The 23660-nt window shown below is 49.8% G+C and overlaps 1 protein-coding gene across 2 annotated transcripts in view; it reads left to right on the top strand.

Moving 5' to 3' along the window:
• Ncmap (non-compact myelin associated protein) overlaps positions 1-23007 on the top strand; it is a 32547-nt gene extending 9540 nt beyond the window's left edge. The window contains exons 1-4 of one of the 2 annotated variants that reach the window (XM_020154408.2): positions 12640-12820; positions 16012-16097; positions 18766-18850; positions 20209-23007. In XM_020154408.2, coding sequence (XP_020009997.2) covers positions 16019-16097; positions 18766-18850; positions 20209-20350 — 306 coding nt within the window. In that variant the 5' untranslated portion in view covers positions 12640-12820; positions 16012-16018 and the 3' untranslated portion in view covers positions 20351-23007. Of the gene's footprint in view, positions 1-12639; positions 12821-16011; positions 16098-18765; positions 18851-20208 lie in introns of those variants that run through there. The other variant, XM_074080971.1, reaches the window with a different exon arrangement.
• The last annotated feature ends 653 nt before the right edge of the window (positions 23008-23660 follow it).

Genomic DNA, 23660 nt, shown 5'->3' with positions numbered 1-23660 from the left:
GACAGCTCGCTCACATGGCCTGCAGTGATGGTGATGCTGGCTGTCACCTGGGAGCTCAGCAGGGCCACCAAGTGGAATATTCACCTGTGCCCTTGTGCCCGGGCTCTCACATCATGGCAGCCACAGTGCCAAAGGGAGGGTCAAGAGCAAGTCTTCTGAGAGGCAGGACGCAAAGACTGCCACCTATGGACGGTGCTGGGAACTGCCAGTGTCAGAGCCGTCCTGGGGTTATCCAGCACCTCTTTATAGGGGCGTGGCCAGGTCACCCTGCTGAAGAGCTGGTGGGGTGGAGAGATGGTGCAGGGCACAGGTGAGTTTACCGGGGAGAAAGTCACTGGTTCTGCCAGGGCAGGGGAGGAAGGAGGAGGAGGTGCAGGTGGAGAGCCTGAGAAGCGTTCGGGGCAGACCTTGGGTGCCAGGACATTGAATTGGGGCTTTCTTCTGGAAGAAGAAATAATTGATGGTACTGGAAAGTAAAGGTCTGTAGTTCTGATTCCTCCTCCAACAGGTGGCTCCCAGGGAGAGGCTGGTGGCTTCCATTCCTTCACAGTAGCACATCCCAGATCCACAGTGGCACGTAAAGCTCACTCTCTCACACCCACTGCACATTTATTAGGTAACCCTTTTATGCTGGCTGCATGACCAGGCCCTGAGGAGCCTAGTGTTGTCCTACTGCAGTCATAATTTCCAGGTCTCCTCGTGGGCACCTCATGGCTCCCAAATCCTTTGCTGGGACCAGTATTCTGATGTTTGTTTAGAAAAAAATATGATCCTAAAGCTGGGTGCAGTGGCTCACGCCTGTAAGCCCAGCTACTCAGGAGGTAGAGATGGGAGGATAGCAGTCTGAGGCCTGCCAGGCAAAAGCATGAGAGTTACCCGAAAATTTCAAAGCAAGAGGGTTGGAGCTGTGGCTCAAGTGGTAGAGCGCTTGCCTAGCAAGAGAGGCCCTGGGTTCAAACCCCAGTCCCATCCAAGTCCAGGAACCGGAGGGCTGCAGAGGAGGCTGTGAGTCCTCCCTGCTCTGCATGGAGCTGAGAGGGGGCGCTGCAGAGCCCTGAGGGTGAGGTGCACCTGCTATGCTTAGCTCCTTGGGCCCTGTCTGCCTCACTTCTGCACGTTTACTCATTCCGGGGCCTTCTGAAAGGCAGCCCTGGGCTGGGTGCTGCAATGTGGCAATGATCAAGGCGGCTTTGTCCCCAGGGAGCACCTAGGTTGAAGGGAAGACTGACCTGGCTACTAATGACAGTGCTCCTAGGCTATGTGCGGTGTGCAGAGACCCCCTAGGGAGACTGGCCTGGGAGAGCTGACCGGAGCTTTAAGCAGGTCTTGGAGGGAAAGGAAACATTTTCCTGCCATATCGGCTCAGGTCGGCTGGGGCCTTGCTCAGTGACAGCCTAGCAAAACCCTTCCTGTGCCCGGTGCCGCACTAGGACTCAGCCACTGGCACTTGTTATCAACAGTTATCTCCACTGATCATTCCGACAAGGAATGAGACTGGCAGGTGCAAAGCCCAGTTTACAGCCAAGGAAAAAGTATGAAGAAGTCATGAGCCCAAGGGGACACGAACATGTCAGAATTCAAACCCAGGTCCCATTCCAAAGCCATCCTCTGTCTGCTCCACCACAAGCCAGGTCACAAGGAAGGGAAGGCTGGGGGACATTCCAGGGGAGGGGACAAGTCCTGTCAGGGGAAATTCAGTGCCAAGGAGCCCAGGTGTGGGAGAATGTCAGTGCAGGGATGGCAGGGGCAGGAGATGTGACAGCAGCTGCACTGGGGTGGGCTTTATTCTGTCCCCCTGGAGCACAGAGCAGAGGCTACATGACTCCCAGCACCCTGGAAACTCCTCCCAGGTCATGCTGCCTCCAAAACTCATCAGCTCATGAGGCGCTGGTTGGTGACAGGTCCCTGTCCTTCCAGGCAGAGTTGGGCCTGGAACACAGCTGCGGACTTGCAGCCCTGAGTTCACTTCTGCCTCGCAGGCTGAGTGTTTGCCTAGAACCTGGTGGGCCCCTGGGCAGAGACACAGAAATATTTATTTATGTCTCTCCCAGCGCTGCCTCCTGGAGGCCACCAGGGGTGCTCACGGAGAAGTTCAGTTATATAACCCTGAGTTGACACAGCAGCAAGGAGAAGGAAATAAGTTAAATTACTCCTTTCTTCTCAGTCTCAGACACCCTTGGAAACTGAATAGCTTGACATTCCCTCTTTTCTTCTTCCTCCCTGACCTTAGAGCCCTCGCTGATTTTGTTGGCTAGAAATTTCCTAGAAATGAGGGAGGGGAGGGGGAATGAAATATGTTAAAAGGCTGCTTTGTGCCCGCCACCACCAGGGGCTTTTGTTTATTTTCTCACTTCTCACAAACTGCAGAACCATGAAGGAAATGGATGCACAGAGAGGTTAAGGAACCTGCCAAAAGCCACACAGCCGAGCTAGGCCAGTCTCCTAACTTTCAAGCATCTCACATTAAATCCATAACCTGAGAATTCTTGAGAGGGAAGTGCGTGCTGGCTTCTTCCTGTGGAGGCTGAATTCCCAGTCACCCCTCACCTCCAGCTCTGCTCACCTGCTCTCTGGGGCTCCATTGGGCTGGGATCGTCACTAACCCATCCCCTCGACAAATGCTACACTTCTTTCCTGAGTGTGTTTATCCCTCTCCTCCTCCTCCTCCATCTTCACTCCCGCCATACTTCCTGGCTACAATGTCTCTGTTCCTTCCTTCACCTTACAAAATCTCAGTAAAATAATGACAGTGCTCGTGCAAGGAGCACAAGTGGTGAACGTGGTGGGTGAGAGAACCCTGGAAAATTCAGCCCAAGTTCCACCAGTTCTGCCACATCCACTGGCTGTGTGGCCTCAGGCAAGTGACTTAATCTCTCTAATCTCAGCCTCTTCACTGGTAAGATGGAGCTGTGACAGCTCCCTCCTGGAGTTTTTGTGGGATGAGATGAGTTATCAAGTATAAATAAACACGCAGGAGGTGTGGCTCAGGTGGTAGGGCGCTTGCCTAGAAAGCTCCAGGCTCTGGGTTCAATCCCCAGTACTGTCCCCCGCCGACAGAAAAGTGTACAAATGAAAACTTCTGCGTAAAGCAGTGTGTGGCGTAGTCAGTGCCCATTAAATATTCATTCTTACCACGGAGCCTGAAGACGTGACTCAGGTTCTGGCTTAACATCCCACCTCCGGGGACCTTGGATCGAACGTGAAACCCTCAACAGGGCTTGGCCTGGAGCCTTTATTCTGTCGCTGGGACTCTGTCGCTCTGACCAGGGGCTTGGTGACCACACTGTGCTGCCCAGCACCCTTGGTCCTGTCTCTCCTGCCCGTGCTCCACGCCTGTCCCTCTGATCTCTGCAGCCCTCACGGTCTGTCCTGTGTCATCCGGCACCACGGTGGCAACCAGAGGGGAGGGGAAGCACCAGCAGGTGCTCCATGCGCCATCCTCGCTCTGTACTGCAGGTCAGCACACGCACCCAAGGTTCTTCACTAGCAGTGAGTCTGTTTATCTCATTCGACACCTGTGTGTTCAAACCCGCTATGTGCCGAGCAGTGTTGAGGCACCGAGGCTCAGAGGTGAAGAAAACCCTGGACACAGGGAAGATGCTAACTACAGCCACTGAGAGGGGAACATGGTGCTATGCAAGGGCACAGGGTGGGGATCCGATGTGACCCTGGATTAAAGCATGAGTAGGGGAGTAAAGAGTAGCCTTGGTCACGCAAAGGCCCTGTGGCAGGGCTGGGAGAAACAGGCTGAGCTCGGCCAGGGAGAAGACGTCAGGGACCTTGCTGGCCACCTGAGTTCTAGTCTAAGGTGACCTGAGGGTTTTAAAGATTGTCAAGGCTGACTGCCGGAGCAGGATTGTGGAGCACGGAGCAGAGGGACAGCAGGCCTTCTGGAAGTTCTAGCAACGTTTGCTAGAGGAGGACGAGCCGGGATCTGGGTAGGTGGCGGGATGAGGGAGAGAAGAAAATTTGCAAGAAACGTGGATAAAGCTGAAGAGCTTGGCGATGGGGTGGCAGACCGGGGTGACTGGAGGTTTCTGGTCTCAGAAGCTGCAGGTGGAGGGCAGCGCGGTTTCCTGTGACGAGTAGCACTGGGCAACACCAGATTCCGAAAAGAGCTGGGAGGGTGACAATGACCAAGACACAGTCCCATTCCCCCACCCCAGGGACGACCTGGGGAAAGTGCACACATGAGAACAACGATGATGACGGTGATACCAACAGCTAATTGCCTAATTTAACAATGACAACAGCAGCTCACGGGGCGCAGAAGAAGAACTGGGACTTGAACCCCGCCTGGCTCCAGAGCCTGTGTCTTAGCACCTGCTCCGTGCTGCCAGTGACCGCCATCCTCATTTTCCAATGACCTGTGGGGTGCCAGAGCTGGACCTGATGGTGCATGCCTGAAATCCCAGCTCTCAGGAGGCTGAGGCTGAGGATCGCAAGTTCGAGGCCAGCCTGGGCTGCTGCAGAACAAAAAAACAAAACAAAAGTAAGTGGCAGGCACAGGACACTGGCTTTGAGGGAGAAGGACGGGTGCCCTCCTCACCAAACACAGCTTAGCCTCTAAGCTAAGGGGACAGACAGGTCACAACCAAAACAGTTTCAGGTAGTGGCTGTTCTGTGAACACCTGGCTCGGTTAGCTTGCACCTGTAATCCTAGCAGCCTAGATCAGTACGAATGAGGTTCCAGGCTAGCCCAGGCAAAAAAAGTTTTAGAGACCCCATCTCAACAGAAAAATGCTGGGCTGTGATGGTGCAGCCTGTAATCCCAGCTACAGTGGGAAGCATAAAATAGAAGGATCATGTCCAGGCAGGCCTGATCAATAAGCGTGACCCCATTTCCAAAATGCTCAGTGCAAAAAAGGGCTGGAGGCATGACTCAAGCAGCATAATACCTGCCTCACAAGCAGGAAATCTGAGTTCAAACTCCAGTACTGCAAAAAAATAAGAGAGTGAGACAGAGTTCCTTGGGTTGGGGGAGGGGAAGTAAACTGTCAGGGTGGAACGCTGAAGCTGACACAATAATAAAATCACATCGTATAGTTAGTTGTTAAGGATCCTAGAAGAGACTGGAGCTGATAGCAAACAGCCTTTATGACTCGTTGAAACATTTGCTGTCAGTTTTTGAAATGTTTGAATGTTTGGGTTTTGAAGTACAAGTAGGAGTTTGCTGGGTGCCGAGGGTTAGGACGTCGTTGTAGGAATAAGTGTGAACGTAAACAGTAGCAGCAGTGTTAACAAGTTGCTCTTTGACATCTTTCAAGCATGGTTTATAGGGTCCATACGGGCTCAATGCCAGGCCTCTGTTGCTTCCTCCCTGTCTGAGTGCTTCACACTGTGTAGCATGAGGTGTACAGTTAATGAATATCTCCTGAGCGAGTGCATGAAGGATTGAAGAGTCAGTGTTGGTAAGAGAGGAAAGGCTATAAATCAGTGTTGTCCTAGGTAGCGGGAGCCACAGATATAATTTAAAATTCCCTAGCAGCCACATTTTAAAAAGGAGCCAGGTGTGGTAGTGCACACCTGTAATCCCAGCACTCAGGAGGTGGAAGCAGGAGGATCATGAGTTTGAGACCTTGTCAAAAAAAAAAAATAGAGCAGACTTAGTTTTGATATTTTATACTCAACCTAATATATCCCAAATATCATCATCAATGCATTCAAGAAAGTTCTCTGGGTGGCCGTGCGGCTGGCGGGTTTCAAGTGGAGAGGGTTGTGTATCCGCTCTGCTCTGGGGTGGGGGGCACCGAGACACACCCCACCCACCTTCCTGCGTGGGCTTTCCTGGGGGTGGAGGTGTTTCCTGTCCCCTTCCTGAGGCAGCCAGTGGTCCCTGAGTGGGCAGTTTTGGGCAGAGCTCTGCCGCCGCTGTGGTTTGTGGGTAAACAGACAAGGCTCTGGGCAGCTTGGTGAAGAAATGACGACTCTATTAACGTGGTTAGCAGCAGCCAAGTCTGGCCGAGGTCCCCCACCCCAGAGCTCAGGACACACGCTCACACCCCCTGCCCCGCTCAGCGCCACTGAGGCCCACACGTCCCCCCTAGGCCTCTTTCCTGGACCCCTGAGTCCACTTGAAGTGCCTGCCTCCTGAGTCATCCCCACTCTGTGCTATGTGGGGGCCAGGGAGGGTGCTGGGAGGCAGAAGGCTGGGTCCCCGTCCTGTGCTGGCAGCCCTAGGACTTTGAACGAGTGACTCTGCCTCTCTGAGCCTGTTTCCTTGGGCATGGGGCAGAATGGGGTTTGGGCAGAGGTCCATGGGGTCATGGACTGAAGCCCCAAGCACAGTGGCTGGCGCAGAGGAAGTGGGGGGAGAAGTAGTGAGGCCCGGGAGTGGCAGGTGCTCACCCCCACACCCCACTTCCCCCAGGGTCAGGCCCAGCCCACACCCCAGGCCCCGGTCCCTGGGCACACCTGGCTTCTCCCAGCCTCCACACCTGACATTGCTGAGGGTCCATAGCCTCTGGGGACAGGTCTCACGCTGCACTGAAACGAGGAGGCTTAGCAGAGACAGGAGCCCCTGGGCTCAGCTCTGCCAGGTGTGAGGCACCAGGGTGACAGGACCCCAAGCTCAAGGCCGGTCCTCAGAGGCAAAGACGTGAAGCCCGGCAGACCTCAGAGGTGGTGTGTGGGACAGCCAGCACCGGTTCCAGGCCACCAGGCACAGCAGACCGGTCTATGAGAATGACAAGGACCCCCGAAGTGGTTGTAGTTTCTTTTAAAATTAGGGGGAGGGGACTTCTGAAGGTAGAAGAAAATGTTCCAGTTTCTTCCCTCATATTGGAAAGAATTTAAATTTTAGGGCTCCTGAAAATGTACTGTGATAGACAGAAAGCCCACCAAGGCTCCCATGCGGCTGCACCCAGTCCGCACTCACTCAAGCCGTGTGGGGGCTTGGTGCTCCCGTCGCCTCTGGATCCTTACAATCCAGAGGAGGAAACGAGGACAGTGACTCATTTGTCAGAGGTGGGGCTCAGTCCTAAATCCACCTCGGCCCACAGTCTTACATCTTTACCATACCACACCGGACATGTACAAGTTCATCGTTTTGCTTACTGAAGGGCTCACAGCAGAAGGCACTCTGCCACTTGAGCCTCTCCTCCACTTCACTTTGCTAGAGTTATTTTAGAGCTGGGGCGGATCTCTCGAACTATTTGCCCTGGCTGGCCTCGCACCATAATTCTCCCAATCTCAGCCTCCCCAGTAGAGAGGATTACAGGTGTGAGCCACCAGTGCTCATTTTAAATCTGAGGCTTGGGTAGGAGGAAGAAGCACCATGCACACGGTAAGTCAGGAGTGAGTGACCAGTCCCCGACCTCTGCCACCCCTCTGCCCTGGACAGAGCCTTTCCTGTCCTCCACTGTCTCCTCCCTCGCCGTGATCACCCCCTCTGCTGACAGCCTACACAGAGGGGCTGCTTGGGTCGAGGCAGTGTCCACATTTCACTTCATGACCAAGCTGGGGGCTGGCACTGCCACCCGAGAGGGTGGGGAGAAAGGAGGCAGAGGGCCAAGGTGAGCACGCAGGTTTACACGGAGCTGTGGGTCACCCAGACAAATGCCCCTCTGTATCTCAGGCCTGTTGGGACTGGCTGCTGGCCATCCGTCACTGCGGACAGCTCCCCTCCCATGCCCTGTGCAGTCCAGTGCCTGCCAAGCCAGGCTTGGGCAGGAAAGGGAGGTGTGCTCCTTGTGGGATGGAGGGTGCACGGTCACGCCCTGAGCCACATGGGAGGCCTGAAAGGGAAGCCACTGGGTCCCTGCTGTATATTTTACAGGACAGCAAACTGTAGTCCAGACAGAACAAGTGACTGACTCACAGTCACACAGCAAATAACTAACAAAGGGTAAGACTCGACTCCAGGACTCCTCACTTCCAGGCCAGGGTTCCTGCTGTCAGGCTTTCCAAGGTGGCCTGGTCAACAGATAGTGATGAGGCCCACAGACCAGGACATGCAGGCTCCAAGAAAGAATGTCGCATGGTAGGATGCCAGAGTCCTGGTTTCCTAGAATTCTACCTTGCAGTGCTTTCAGGCCAGAGAGGATTTTTACCCTCACTTCATTAGTAACCTGCATTTTGAAGCTAGGAAAGCCCCTGGAGAAGGCAGAGGGAGAGGCAGGAATCAAAAGTGAGACTGTTGTCTGTAATCCCAGCACTCGGGAGGCTAAGGCAGGAGCATCGCAAGATCATCGTCAGCCGTGGCTGCCTAGTGAGTTCTAGGCCAGCCAGGGCTACGTGGCTAGCCTCTGTCTCAAAACAAAGTGAAAGCGATGAAAGGTCTCTTGGGGATGAACTCAGATTTTGTGGATTTGTAAGAGGGCACTGGGCTTGCTTCTTAAAACACACAGGAAGCTGCCCAGGAACACTGGTCCCCAGGGCACTCCTGGCATGCACTTGGCTTTGGGCTATTTCCTTCAAAATCACTTCCCTATTTTTCCCCCCAGAAGTTTGCAGTTGCTCTATTCACCATCAAGTACATCGACACAGTCGTGCTTTTAATAGTAACTGTCCGTTACTCGTGAAGTTTCTGTACCTTAGGGAACCTACAGTTACAGAAGCAGGGGCTCGAAAGAAGAGCTGGGGCCAGAGACACGCTGAGGGCAGGGGACACGCTTGCTGGGAACCCCCACATATCACCCACTGGCCATGGTTCATTTAGGGAGCTCTTATGTCCTCCAAGAGTTCTGAAAAGCTGGGTTCTTGGCTTTGGCCCAAAAGCTGAGGGGCAAATAGAAGTCCCAGGTCACAGTCCAGTTCTCTGTGCTGTCCTTTTGGCACTAGGCACAATCTACCTTGTGACTGCTCTGGTCTGGGATGTCGGTTTTATGACTCAGTGCACAGAGCACATCATATTTGCAGTCTTGGGTTGGAAGCTCCTTGAGGCCTCTTTCCTTGCAATGTGGGCCACAGAAATGAGAGAAACAAAAGACATTGGAGCGTCACTTAACAGGGGAGGTGGATTAGACTTCACAGACGTGGCAGGCCTGGAACCCAGATTTCCAGACCACAGCCATTGCTTCTTCCACAGGACTTCAATATTGATCAGAAACTTCCCTGGGATCAGTGCTGGGATAGGCATGGACAGTTGATGTCCGACAAGTATTGACTGAAGAAAAGATTCCAGAAGGAAACAATTCCATTCTTGCCCTGTTTGACCGAGCTCTAGGGATGAGATCCCCAGAGGCCTTCAGTCCTCTCAGTGCTCAGCATGAGGTGAGCTCAGGACAGAAAAACAGGTGGAAGGATGGATGTGTGCCCCGTGAGTGGGTCAGTGGCTGGGTGCGTGAAAGAATGGATGGATGAATGAAACAGAAAATGTGCTTCCTGGTTTCCGAGAACCAACCATAAGCAACAAGTATTCCTTGTGGACTTGTGTGACATCAGGTTCAGGGAAAGTAAGCAGAATTCAGACCAAATGTTTGGGAGCTACAGACAGGACAGGTGAGGTGGGGATGAGATGGTGTGGACCCCATAAGAATGGAGGATGCAGGAAGGGGCCATTTAGGACTCAGGCATGCACCCAACAGAACCTTTGCAGATCATTCTTAAGGGTCTCAGATGTTTTGCTGGGGCCATGTCAAAGCCCCTGTTTAGAGTTCAACTTGGATTATTCTAGTCTTGGCTGCCCTCCAGGAAGGATTCCTGCCTTCCTCCTCACACTGACTTCCCTCCTAACATCTGAGTCAATAAAAAAAGAAAAAAAAAAGACAAGTTTTTAGAAGACACTTTTTTGTTTGTTTGTTCTGTTCTGTTTTGTTTTATTTTGTTTTGAGATAGGTCTCACTATGTAGCAAAGCTAGCCCCAAACTCACTATGTAGTCCAGACTGGTCTCAAACTCTCGATTCTCCTGCCTCAGCCTCCTGGGTGTTGGCATTACAAGTGTGCACCACCACACCCACCAACACTGGCTCTTGAGTTGAGCTATGAATGGCTGCTCATGCAATAGAGCCATAGGTTGGAAGGCCCTTATCTCCAAACTGGGATGCTTTATAAACAGAACATCCAAGGTCTAGGAGAGATGACTTTTCAAGGTCACATGGCAGGTGGGTGGCAAAGGAAACCCTGGCCTCCTGAGTCTCATCCCATGTTATGAACCTGAAGGTGTCCTTCCCTTACCCATCTGCAGCTCCCAAGCCCTATGGGCCCCCTTGGGATTTTCTGCTTCCTGGGAGAGGTTTCACCGTTTCCTCCATCTCTGCTCTCAGTGGCAATGGAGAGGAGGTCAAAGAATCCAGAGGTCCTAGTAAGCCCTCCTCCAGCTCCCTCCCCGCAACACCATGCTGCATGGTGTGTCTTCCAGACTTCCCTATTTATGCTCTTGACCAGCCAGAGCAGTAGGGGCTCCAAGAAGAGCAGGAAGAACTCAGATTGAGGCAGAGGAGAGGGGGAGGGGGCTGGGGATCCATACTGAACCAGCACCCACCACCTACTGCACTCTGCTGGGCGGCATGGTGTCTCACTGATTCTCACAACCCCAGGACACTGGGCACATTAACCCTGTTTTACAGATAAGAACACAGGTCTGGAGAAGTAGCTTAGAGCTGGTCAGTGATGAGGTCAAGATCAAAATCCAGGTCTACCTGACCCCAACGTTTTCAGTGGGTCCGGAGGCACTCCACAATATGTTCTGTCACAACACTGCCAGGTGTTCTCAGGTACTCCCGAAGAGGAACTGGAATTTCTCTCCTCAGAGCCCACCCAGATCAACGAGGTCAAGGCTAACCAGGATCAATTCAAAGTCCTGCCTTAATTTCCAAAGTCCCTTATGCAAAATGCAGAGCGGAGTCTTGGGTACTAGACAGCTGCCCATCTTAATGGTGTCACCACTCACAATTGCAAGACACTTGGTGGTTTATGAAGCACTTCACTTGTCAAACCTAGGTATTTGGCCGACAATAAACAAGCCTAAGAATGAGTCTGAAAAGGGGTTGTGGAGTCCAAAGGGTTGCGCTGTGTACAGTGGTGCTAGCGAGCGGATCCTCTGCATTAATCCAGGGTAATATCAATAGATCAGTTCCCAGTATATTACATGTCACTTCATTTAATGTCCACATTTTCCCACATTTTAACAGGTCATAAAGCACAGAGGCAAAAAGTGTTGACAAGTGGATGAGTTCAGGTTCATGTCTGAGAAGTATCAAGAAAAATGTCGTTCTGAATATTTCAGGCCCCTTCTGGAGTTGTGTGTCCAGTTTTGTGTGCCATATTTAAGGGAGATGTTGACACAATCCTTGGTGGCCCCAAGAACTGTTGGAGAAGCTGAGAATATTTAACCCATGGTGTATGGGGGAGGGGAGGAGAATCATGAAAGAACCCACAATCGCTGTTTTCAGGGGTGGAAAGCTCCTCTTCTTAGAGTTTGGGTTCAACAGGGCATTTACCATACTACAGCCAACTGCTAGCGCCACCTACTGGAGGGAGGTAGAATGCTGTGCTGGCATCAGCTACCCTTTGACATCCACGAAGAGCACGAGGAAGAGATCGCAGAAGACAGGACCAATGGGTGAAAATTACAAGGTGCCAACATAAAGGTCAATTTTCTGAAAAGCATCTCAATAACTCAAAAAGAGGCTGTGTGGGAGTAGTGAGGTTCTTGTCTATGGAGGAAATCAAGTCATCCTAAATCTCAGGTGACTCAGAAATCAATACCAGTGCTTGGTAGGTTTAGGCCCTTAGGAGTTACGTACTCTGAGCTGCAGTGGTCATTTGTGGGAGTGTTTTCTGGGGCTGGTAGTGTCTTACCCAGAGAGGAACCTGTAAGCCAGGACAGAGGGAAAGGGTGCAGAATGGATATTTTGGACAGGGGGAGCTGGCAGCATTGATCATTCAGATAACAGCTCTTACACTTGACCCAGGCAGAGTGAGAGAGAGATGAGTCAATAAGTAAATGATCGTGACCTTCCACTACTTCCCAAGCTGACCTCCCCCACAGGGCCATTTGTAAACAACCCAAGGGAACAACAGTTCCTTGTAGACTCTGTAAATGTGATTAAGGCTTAGCTCAAGATAGAGGTTCAGAGTGGGGCCAAGGGCAGGGACCAGTCGAGTAAGAGTCAGGGTCAGGGGCCCAGGGTAGGTGCTCTCTGGCTCTGGCCTGTGTGGTTTTCTCATCAAAGTCACAGGTTGATTTGGGTCATCTACACCTTGTGCGTGCATCGGGAGGCAATCTGGTGAGGGTTTATGGAAAGGTGCTGCGCAAGCAGACAGCCCAGCTTGAATTCGAGCATGGACTTCACATTGACCTTGTGAATTTGGGTGGGTTTCCGCTCTGCTCTGAGCTTCAGTTTCCCCATCTGTAAAATGGACCCTGACTGCACCCTCCTCCCCGATAGGAATGAACATTAAATGAGATCTTGTTCACAACTCACTGAGTGCAGTGCCTGACACATAATTCGGGATTGTCACCATGATTGTTACAAAATTAACATCTGCAGTGAAAACCATCCTCACCCTCCCCAGAATCTCCCTGTTTTTGGTGGCCATGGACCGTGGCCCCAGGCACACACTATACTGAAACCTCCCTGCTGGACCTCACTTGGTTAACAGAAGTCACCAAAGCCCCACACATGAAAACACCCACATCGTTGGCCATCAACACTCCACCGCCCTCCCTCCCACCTTCTCTGATGTGACAGGAACAGAGATGTGATTGAAAGTCCTTGCTCCCCAGAAGAGGCAAGCTCTCTGCAGTCACTCACTGTTCTCCCCAAAAGTGGAGTGACTGGATCTGTCCAAGAGGGAGTCTGTATCTGGAATTCAGCACCCAGGAGGCCACCCCGAAGGAGCCTGTGTCCTGTGGCTGTAGGAGACTGTTTACTGGTCAGTGTGTGTGTGCACATGTGTGCATGTGTGTGTGAATGTGTATTCTTGCAGTGACTGGTCATGGACTTCACTAGGTGCATCTCAGTGACTGGTGCTACAGTGGGAAGGATCTAGGCTTTGCAGCCGGCAAGGCAGGGTCCACATGCCAACTCTGAAGCTTCTCGGCTGTACAAGTATGGAGAGAGCTTTGCAGCCCTGAGGCTTGAGGTCTTCACTGGAAACGGCGGTGGGGGGACCTTGTCTTCCATGGCTTCAGTGCATGGATAAGTGCTATCTGGCACAAGGTCTTGGCACGTGGCAGGTGCTTAGATGGTGGCTCCTATTGTTTTTGTGCAGGATGGTTTTACCATGGCTGTATCCACGGGCAGTTTGGGTGGTTGTACCACATCTCTCTCACTAAGTGACCCTTGGTCCATGGCTACCTATTTGCATTTCTGTTTTTAAAAGGATTATAAGAAGGCATCACCAGCCTTCTCAGCTTGCTTCTGGTGGGGATAAGAGCAGAAGGTTTGGGCAGTGCATACTGATGCTGTTAGCACTGTGTTGGGATGAACAGTGGGTGTCTCTCCTTGAGAGTGGGACTGGGGAGACTTCTGTTCCAAATTCTCATATTTGTCCTTTTATTTATCTTTTTTTTTTTTTTTGAGACAGGGTCTCACTGTATAACCTGGGCTGGCCTCAAACATGATCCTCCTCTTTCATCTAATGAGTGCTGGGTGGGATTACAAGTATATCCTGCTACATCTTTATGGAAAAGATTTGAGCTCCAAATCCCATCTCTAATTTAGTTCAGCAGATATTTATGGATGCCCACCATAATCCTTAGAGCTACCATTTATTGAGCTCTTAAAAGCACTTTCCAGACCAGGCTTGGTGGTTTGTGCCTATAATCCCAGCTACTTGGGAGGCAGAGGTAGGCAGATCATATTTCCAGGCCAGCCTGTGCAAAAATTTAGTGAAACCCCATCTCAATTAAAAGGCTGAGCATGGGGGCACACGACTGTCATCCCAGTATGTGGGAGTCATAATTAGGGGGATCACAGTCTAGGCCGGTCTGGGCAAAATGCAAGACCCTATTTGAAAAATAGCTAAAGCAAAGAGGGCTGAGGGTATGACTCAAGCAGTAGAATGCCTATCTAGCAAGGGTGAGGCCCTGAGTTCAACCCTAGTCCTGGAGAAACAAACAAACAAAGACACTTTTCACACCTTGCCTCTAACTTTCAGTTCCCCTAGGTCAAGGATGCTAATTTTATAGACAAGAAAATTTAAGCTGGGAAAAATTTAATTCCTTGCTCTGGTAAAAGTGAGAAGGCCCAGATGTTTTTTTCTGGGGGAGGAGGACAGACTTGAAAAAGAACTGGAAACAGTCTCTAGGTTCAAGGACCTGACAAGGAGCCATGAGACACTTGCTCAGGTGGTGTCTTGCAGGTTGCTATGGGAAGGTAGAGGACGGAATCACGAATTCTGTCTGGGCAAGACTCTTTTGAGGCAGTGGGTGGCTGTGTTCACGTTTCTGGGAAGCAGCAGAGCATAGCCGGCTGGGACCTGTTCAAGGCAGTCAGGAGACAGTGGAAGCCCAGGCAGGGGTTAGCAAGTGTGGACAGATCAGGCAGAGCCCTGTGGGTTTCCAGATGGGAGCCTGAGTCATGGGAGGCCTGAGGATGGGGTCTTTGGAGAATCAGGTGTTTGGGAGGAAGGTCGACAAGAGCTGGGGAGGGGAAGGCAGGGTCCTCGACTTGAAGAGGGACAGAGAAGGTGATGGAAGAGCCTGTCCTCTGGATTAACAGGGTCAGTCCACCAAAGGCCATTGAGAGGCTGTGCAGCGGAGCCCCCAGTCTGAGTGCAGGCATCCTGAACCCAGTGGACCTCTCAGCGGGGATGCCAACTGTTTCTGTCAGAGCTGGGAGCTGCAGGCCAAAGGTGGAGATTCTCAGGGGACCTACTGTGGGGAGTGGGGGCCAAAACTCGGGCTGCCAGCCCAGAGACAGCCAAGACTGGACAGGATGTGGGAAGATTCAGTGGTCCATTGTCACCACAACTCAGCAGAGGTTGGTGGGAGCAGCTGAGAAGCTGGCAACAAAGATGGAAAGCCAAGGAAGGGCTTTGCCTAACAGATGATTTATTTGTGAGCCCCAGAATGACACAATCAGACCTCCATTTGCTCTCTCTCCTGCACTAGAAAGGCTTCCATGGGTAAGTTTTCTCTGCCACTTCACTGTGTGCTCTCAGCACCTAGCACAGCCATGGTGGCTTAGTAGGTACACGATTGATACTTGTTTAATAAATATGTAGAACTATGATATATACAATTATTGATTGATTGATTTGGCAGTCCTGGGTTCTGAACTCAGAGCCTTGCACTTACGAGGCAGGCACACTATCACTTGGGCCATGCTCCCACCCTTTTTGCTTTAATTGTTTTTGGGATATGGTCTTGTATTTTTGACCAAGCTGGCAGGGACCATGATCTTATTTATGTTTCCCACATAGCTGAGATGTCATGACAGGAGTAAACCACCATGCCCAGCTTTTTTTTATTGGTTGAGATGGGGTCTCACTCACTTTTTTGCCTGAATTAGTCTCAATTGGCGATCACCCCATCTTCCCAAGTAGCTAAGATCACAGGTGTGAGCCACTGTTCTGAGCCACTGTACTCAGTCTCTTCTTTTCTTGATCCCTAAATTCAGAGCAATTATTTATGACATTGATGTACTTACAATGTAATTCTTGGTGGAAGATCCACACTTACTTCTAGCGCTGTGACAGACTCACCCCTTAAGTGTAACATTACAGCATTGGGAGTTTTCATTCCTAACATTGTCCTAGGAGGAATGAAACAAATCTAAACTGCTTTAAAAAACAATCCCTGGCAAATCTAGGTAGTACTTCTAATTCTTCCCTCCAGTATCTAAAAATGGGCCCCATATTTACTTACTGCCAAAATCAGCTTCATGCTTGGCCAGGTGTGGTGGTGCACATCTATAATCCCAGCACTCAGGAGGCTGAGGCAGGAGGATAATAAGTTCGAAGCCAACATGGGCTAGATAGCAGACCTTGCTTCAAAAATAAAAAGAGAAACTCTGTACTTGAATATTCTAGTCATGCCAGTGAAGACCAAAAGAGGCATTGTATAGAAATAACAAAACTTACTCTGGTTTTAAGCAAAGTTTCTTCTTTATCTTCACCAGGATCAAGATGACCACAGCCACCACTCTGGGGGATGCTGTCTTCTCATTGAACATGACCACCAGAGGAGAAGACTTCCTATACAAGAGTAAGTCAATTTAGAATGGGGTACCAGTGGCTCACACCTACAATCCTAGCTACTTGGGAGGCTGAGATCAGGAGGATTGAGGTTCGAGGCAAGCCTGGGCAAATTGTTCAAGAGACCCTGTCTCCAAAATAACCAGAGCAAAATGGGTTGGAAGTGTAGTTCAAGTGGTAGAGGGCCTGCTTCACAAGCAGGAAGTCCTGAGTTCAAACCCCAGTCCCACCAAAAAAAAAAGAAAAAAGAAAGAGTAAGTCACTTTTGCTTGGAGCCTAGGGAAGGATTGACAGGACAAGTGTCACAGTCAGCCACTGGTGCAGAGGCCTAGAACATGGACTCTGGGGACAAAGCCCTGAGTATTGGTCCCAGTTCTACCACTTGCCAAGTGCACGACCCTGAGTACATGACTTCTTTGCTCTGGGCCTCAGTTTCCTCATCTCTATGATGGGGGTATTAATGAGGATGCAATGCAGGTACTTGTGGGAACTCAGATAATCCATGTGAGGGGCTCAGAATAGACTCTAGTGCATGCTAGGACCTACAGGCATTATGATTGGTACTGCTGCACTCATCAGGGGTGTTGGGGTCTACAGAGAAATGCAAATTGAATCTCTTTTAAGATGTCTCTAAATGTAGCTACTTTCCTATTTTTACAAGGCAAAAACATCTTGCCAACTTGTAAAGGAGTAAATGAACAGAGGGAAGAGTTAGTTCTGGAGAGAGATTTTCCAGAAACAGAGGTTCCCAGAATGAAAACTTTGAAGGCAGCCCTTCAGGAAACCAATTGATTGCATAAGGAGAACTTTGGGTCCCCTTCAGCCATTTCAGCTGGCTAGAGTTTACCTGTTTGTATGGAACAGGTCCCCACCTGCAGGGACAGTTTCAGCTATGATGGGTGACTTCAAGCTGTGGTACCTGCAGCAGGCTGGATTAATGGCAGGATGTGTCTCTTCCATGGAAACCAGAGGAGGTGCTCTCAGACAGGGTCCCCATCCCATGTTGTCTTCATCCTGCCCCTCATCCTGCTCCTTGCTGGCTAGGCATCTCTGTGGCCATTGAGTGTGTCTACAGATAGTTCCGAGGGGAGGTGCAGTGTAGACAGAATGACTATCAGCCAGATGGAAATAATTCTGGTTTTTGTTGTTGTTGTTGTTTGTTTTTGTTTTGAGACAGGGCCTTGCTATGTAGCCCAGGCTGACCTAAAACACACTCACTCTCTCTCTCTCTCTCTCTCTCTTTTCGGGGGGAGGCAGGACTGGGGTTGGAGCCCAGGGCTTCGCATTTGCAAAGCAAGCACTCTACTGCTTTACCTCCAGTCCTCAAACTCTCCATTCTCCTGTCTGAGCCTCCCGAGTGCTGGGATTACATAGGTGCACCACCATGCCTATCTCTAGCCTTGTTTGTCACAGTGAAAAATGGAAGGCAGCATAGATAGTCTCAGTAGGGAATTGCTGAACAAATTATGGTGCACACAAACCATGAAGAAACGTGTAGCCATGAGAAATCATGAAGAAAAATAGGTAATCTCACGGCAGGACGATTAGAGAACAAACAGAGTATGGAACACAGTTGTGTTTTCCCATGCTTCCATGTTCCAAGTGTCTGTTTTTCCACATTTAGGACTATTTCCTTAGGATAGATTTTTAGACACAGAATTAATAAGTCATTTTGAAGTTTAAACAGATTTAATGTGCACAGGCATGGTCACATTGGTGAACGTGTACATGTGCAGATATCGGTGTTTCTTTGGATAAGAATGTCTTCATCATCCCTCTTTTTTGTTTGTATTTTTTAAATTATCCGCAGAACTCTCATTACTTCTTATCAGAAGAGAGAGAGCTCTTGGCTTGTCTATTGCACAGAAGTTTGAAGCTGTGCTGGGATGGATGGGAAACAGTTGGGGGCTGGAGGTATAGCTCAGTGGCAAAGCGCTAACCTAGCATGCGTTAAGGCCCTGGGCTCAATTCCTAGCACCATAGGGGGGAGAAATCAATAACAGCAAAAGGACTTAGTGTAAGTCGGGCTGGTCAGAGTCCTTCAAGCCCTGTCAAAGGCAGAGGTGCATGGCCGCTTGTGACGTGACGCGATCCTGGGGATCAGCAGTGAGCATGCCAGGGCATTGCTAACTCTCCTCCCACTCTTGACTCAGTAGGGATGTCAGGTGCCATGTCGGTCTGTTTTTGTTGCTGTGATAAATACCTGAGAAAAACAAAGTAAAGGAGGAAAAGCTTATTTTGGCTCTCCATCTCAGAGGGTTCAGTCCATGGTCGCTTAGCCCAGTGCTGTGGGGCTGTGGTAGGCAGAGCATCATGGTGGAGAGGGCGAGGTGGAGCAGAGCTGCTCACCTCATAGCTACCAGGGAGCAGAGAGATGAAGTGGAAAAGGTCTTGGGCAAGATTTACCCTTCAAAGGTGCACTCAGAGTGACCCCCTTCCTCCACTTAGGTCCACCCTGCATGGTTTCCATACCTCCTGATAAGAACTCCATCAATGAATTGGCCCATTGGTTAGGTCATGATTGACTCACCTCTCAATGATTGGATCAGCCACTTAGGGACCAGGTCTTCAACACATTTGTTTTGGGGGGACACTTCAATCCAAACCATAGCAGGTGCCACAGTGGGGGCCCCTTCCAGGCTGCATGTTCTCCATCTTGGCTCTGTCCCTCTCCATAGGTTCCGGAGCCATCGTTGCTGCCATTGTGGTGATTGTCATCATCATCTTCACCGTGGTTCTAATCCTGCTGAAGATGTATCACAGGTATGGCAAGCCCTAGGACCTTTGTCTGCTCCCGCCAGTGTCTGCACAGGAAGGTTAAGCGACATGCCCAAGGTTACTCAGTTCTATTTGGCAGAATTGGGATTCAAACCCAATACATTTGGTTTCAAAGAAAATACTCCCACCATTACATGGAGTAATGGTAATAATAAAGTTAAACGTTGTTTTAAAGAAATTCTTTAGGATGTTACCATTTGAGTCTATTCCCAACCAGGAAGTGGCAACCAAACCCCAATGTCTACCTTCATTCCTGTCCAGCATTGCTGGAGCTCTGAGCCCCTTTTCTAGGTTCTGAGCACCCTTTTCTGGGTGGAGACCTCACTCACCTCACACTGTTTACACTGATGCCTGGGCTGGGATTGAGAGACCTGGGTTCAGTCTTCGGTGTGTCAAACCCAGGCAAATTATTTAATCTCTCAGTGTCTCAACCCTGTCATCTTTAAACTAGAAGGGTCTCAAAGTGCAGAGAAAGCCCTTGTTCAGAGGAGCATATCAGAATGAAGTGACGTGATGTCTGCGTGTAGGTCACAAATGGTTCATGATTAAAAAAGAAGAAACAAGCAAACAAAAACTCTATATGTGTGCACACAGAGAGAGAGCATTTCAAATGTGACAAAGTGTTTTGTGAAGGGTGTTAGGGTCTTAAGTGTACTATTCATGCAACTTCTGTAAAGATTTTTCAAAAACAAACATTTTTTGAGGCAAGGTCTTGCATTAGCCCAGGCTGGTCTAGAACTTGCAGTCCTTCTGCTCAGCTTCCTGAGAGTGAGATTTCAGGTATGCCCGCCATGCCTGGCAGGATGTGTGTTTTAAGTACATTCTCTTAGCAATCATAATGAGACTGCAAAATTTAATTCATGGGCTGGGTGTGGCTTTGTGTGGGCACTTGCTTGGCATGCACAAGGTCCTGGGTTCCATCCCCAGCACCAGAAAAAAACCAATTAACTCACATTACAACTTTGAACAGAAAACATGTAACATCTTCATTCTGTCTTGATGTAGCCACTTCCCCGAAACTTTATTCTTTCGGTTAACAGGAACAAATAAAATTAAGTATCTAAGTTAAACACAGAATTGCAGGAGTCAGACAAGTTAAAGTCTAAGAGTGATTCCAGTTGTAGAATTCTGTGGCTGGTTGGCTGACAGAGTAGCTCGAGTGGTAGAGCACCTGCCTAGCAAGCACAAAGCCCTGAGTTCAAACTCCATTACCACCAAAACACTTTTCTGTGGGTGGTAATAAAGCAACATGATTTTATGATGATCAGAACCATGGCCACAGGGCCCACTCCCTGTGGCACAGGAGGGAGAAGAGTTAACCACACATGCCTATCTCGTCACAGGAGAATGAGGACAAGGCGGGAGCTAGAACCCAAGAGCCCCAAGCCAGCCACCCCTCCTGCCCTGGACCCAAACAGCAACAACAGCCAACAGCCCACGACCGTGACCTTCAGACCTGTTGATGTCCACACGGAGACTCGGTGACCCCTGCCCTGGTGCTATCCCTGCCTCTGTCCCAAGAGCTTTCTCCAGTCAAGACCCAGATGCCCACTTCTATGGCAGCTTCACTGAATTCCTCCGGTCGGTTGACCAGGGCTCTTCTATGCACTCCCTGCAGCTTCAGGCAATCCTTAACCTCGTTCTGTCCACCCCCAGCTGTGTCCATAACCCTCCCTGAAAGCTGTGGAACATTCTTTTGTCATCTGATGAGGTGAAGCAATGCTGAGAATCCAAGGCTGGCTTTCTCCCCGCAAATGCTACAGCTAGACAGACAAGCAGGCAGGCAGACAGACAGACATAGTCCTGACCCTTCTGCTCAGGAGTCAGGAGTCAGAGAATGCTTCTGAGAGTATCATTCAGGGTCTGCCACTGGGATCATCTCAGATTCAGTGCCATATCCACAGCTTTGCAGAGCAAGATATTCGATCCCATAAGTAGATGCACAAGTAACTTGGACTAACTAACCGGAAAACCAACTTGTTAACATAAACCCTGTTCCAGTATGAGATGACTGCTAGCTAGCTCATGACAACTAGTCAGAATGGTTTCCCCTCTTTAAGAAAGGTTACAAGAGCTGGGCCTGGTGGTACATGTCTATAATCCCAGCACTAGGGAGGCTGAGGCAGGAGGAGCAAGTTGAAGGATAACATGGGCTACATAGCAAGACCCTGTCTCAAAAAAAAAGGAAGAAAGAAAAAGAAAGGTTAAAAGAAAAATGGAATTCTTCTCCAAAGGTTTCTGCTTCGCTAGTAGAGTCGGTAAAAGGAACAGGGCAGGGCCTCTGGGTAAGAACTTCTTGCATTGCCCATTGACCTGGCACAATCCTGCTGGGTGGCCAGGCTGTTCCTCCCCTGACTGCCCCTGACTCACTACGATTTCTTGGCTCCCTTTATTTGGATTCTGAGCAGCCCCACCAGTCCCCTTACATCCGGGACCAGTATTTAGAGACTGATTAGAGTCAACTCTATGTTCCGTGTGTCCTTCCCGGTCACCTTCCTGAGCCTCAAGGCATTTTCAAAGTGTCGTATTCACGTACCATTTCCCTGTTAAGAGCTGACCTCTGACCCCTAGGCTGGAGGAGAGTCTTGGTAAGAGTAAACGTTTTGGAATGAAGAGGATTTACCGCCAAGTCCTACTTCCTGGTAGTATGGTCTTGAAACAGTGACTGAACCTCTCCAAGTTCAGTTTCCTAAACAGGAAGTGTAAGGCAGCACCTGCCCGGCTGGGTTGTTACACAGTCAAAGCAGCTTGAGTGTAGTGCCTGGCTCTCAGCAAATGCTTCGTAAGTGGGAGCAGCATCATTGCAGTATTTCTTTAACTGAAAGATGTGCAGTGGTTACATTTTCATGATTCTGAAGTCACGACAATGGATGGGTCCATTTATACAGTTGTATTCCTCTCTCTAGCATCTCAGAAAGTTGTTTTACTCAATTGTGCATCTTACTATTGACAGTGCCTTGGAAACAAAGGTAATAAATCCTTATTCTGTCTCAGAAAGTGACACATGCTGACATCTAACGGCAAATTCTAGGAGTCTCTCCTCTTGGGGTCAGAAATCCCTTTCTGGGGGGAAATTGAGGGCCAGGGTGTGTGAAGTTTGAGCCATGTCACACGCTCAGGTCATCTTACCATACAGTGACTCCCTTGAATAGCTCTGGAGAGAAACTAGCAAATTCTCCCTCCTCCGCCATCTTTTCTTCCTTCTGGGTTTAAACATCTACCTGATCACAGGCACTTTGCCAGGTGCTTTCGCCTAACTTACCTCCTGTAGAATTTGACTTTCTCAATAACCCTGCAACATATGATTGTTGCCATTCTCAGATGAGAGTTTCCAACTTAAAAAGAGAGCCTTTCACAATGTCACACAGCTGTCGAGTTGCAGAGCAGGACCAGGCTCTGACTCCAGATGCCACCTTTCCATTCTGTCACTCTTCCCTGCCATCCTGACCCAAAGAAGCAAGGACTTCTCTGTGTGCTGCACCAGAGGATAGGCTTATCTGTGTGTTGTTGAGAAGTGAGGGGACAGCTTCCAAGCTACAAGTAGGGAACAAAGCCACTCTGGTGGAATCTTTTGGGATGCCACGATTGCAGCCCAAGGAGCTCTTTCTCAAGCCATCCAAGTTCAGATTCCTGCTTCATCCACTGCTCTGGGCCAAGGAGAAGGGGTGAAAGGGCATCTCACTAGAGCAAAGCCCCAAACACATATGCCCCCCTAAACATTTTCTGCTTAAAAAAAAAGTGGTTGGGAATGTCCAGGCCAGAAACTAGACTCCTGTCCCCACAGGGGACCTTCTGGACTTAGCCTCTAGTGTGTGTTCTTTTGCTAAACGAACAGGCTTAGAAATGGAGGGGAGAGGAAGGGCAGCATGAGGGGAAGGGAACATTTGATGTCTTGTTTTTCACTAATGAAGATAACTCAGTAACCTCCTGTGATGGCTCCTGTGTGCTGCAGTGCTACGAAACACAAGCAGACAAAGGCGGGTTCCCTGGGGCCAGCAGTTGGCCACCTTCAGCACGGATTGCACAATGCCTGTATGGATTTTGCTTCTGACTAGGTGTCTTTCTGAATGGAGCAGATGCTTCCTCTTGTGGCCACTGAACCAATAAAGATATTAAATACTCAAAGGAACAGGCTTGAAAATAAAAACGGTTTAATTCAAACATGTGTTGAGTTATTTCAATTAAGCTTAGATCTAAACAAATACCTTCTCTAAAAAAAAAAGTCCTTTCCCTGTAAAGGGTCTATGGGAAAACAGCCTTTTCATACACTGTTATCAGCTCTGAAGACTGAGGGGAAAGGTGGGCCACCATGACAGATCTTTCTGTGAGTTGGAAATGGTTTTAACTTGCTCAAAATCTGACCAAAGGAATCCCACTTCACAGCCTGCAGTTAAATGCCAGAGGCTTTGAGGTGCCAAGGTTTGGGGCCTGGGTTGGAGGAGAAGTTAGAATGAACCTCTAATCACCAGTAATGGTATTTACCATAAACTAAGTTTCTACTCTGTGCCAGGCATCCGATAGCACCCACTTTTTTGGAGGGTTACTCCAGCTTAAACTCAAGGCTTCACACTGCGAGCAGACACTCTGCCACTTGAACCACTCCGCTATTGGAGGTACATGAAAGTGGTTTCCAGTTTGGGTGTGCGACAGGAATGCTGCTGCGAGCCTGTGGGGAGTGTTTCCGGTGGGGTAGCTGTTGGTTCATAGGGTATCTGGATAACCAGCGTTCACCAGTAGTGCCAGTTTTCCAATCCCAAGAGCAGTGATTGCAAATTCTGATTGTTCCACATCCTTC

The sequence above is a fragment of the Castor canadensis genome, chromosome 7 (genome assembly GCF_047511655.1).
Source record: "Castor canadensis chromosome 7, mCasCan1.hap1v2, whole genome shotgun sequence".
Classification (NCBI taxonomy): Eukaryota; Metazoa; Chordata; class Mammalia; order Rodentia; family Castoridae; genus Castor; species Castor canadensis.
Note: the sequence above shows the minus strand (reverse complement) of the source record. Positions and strands in the feature narration are given on the sequence as shown.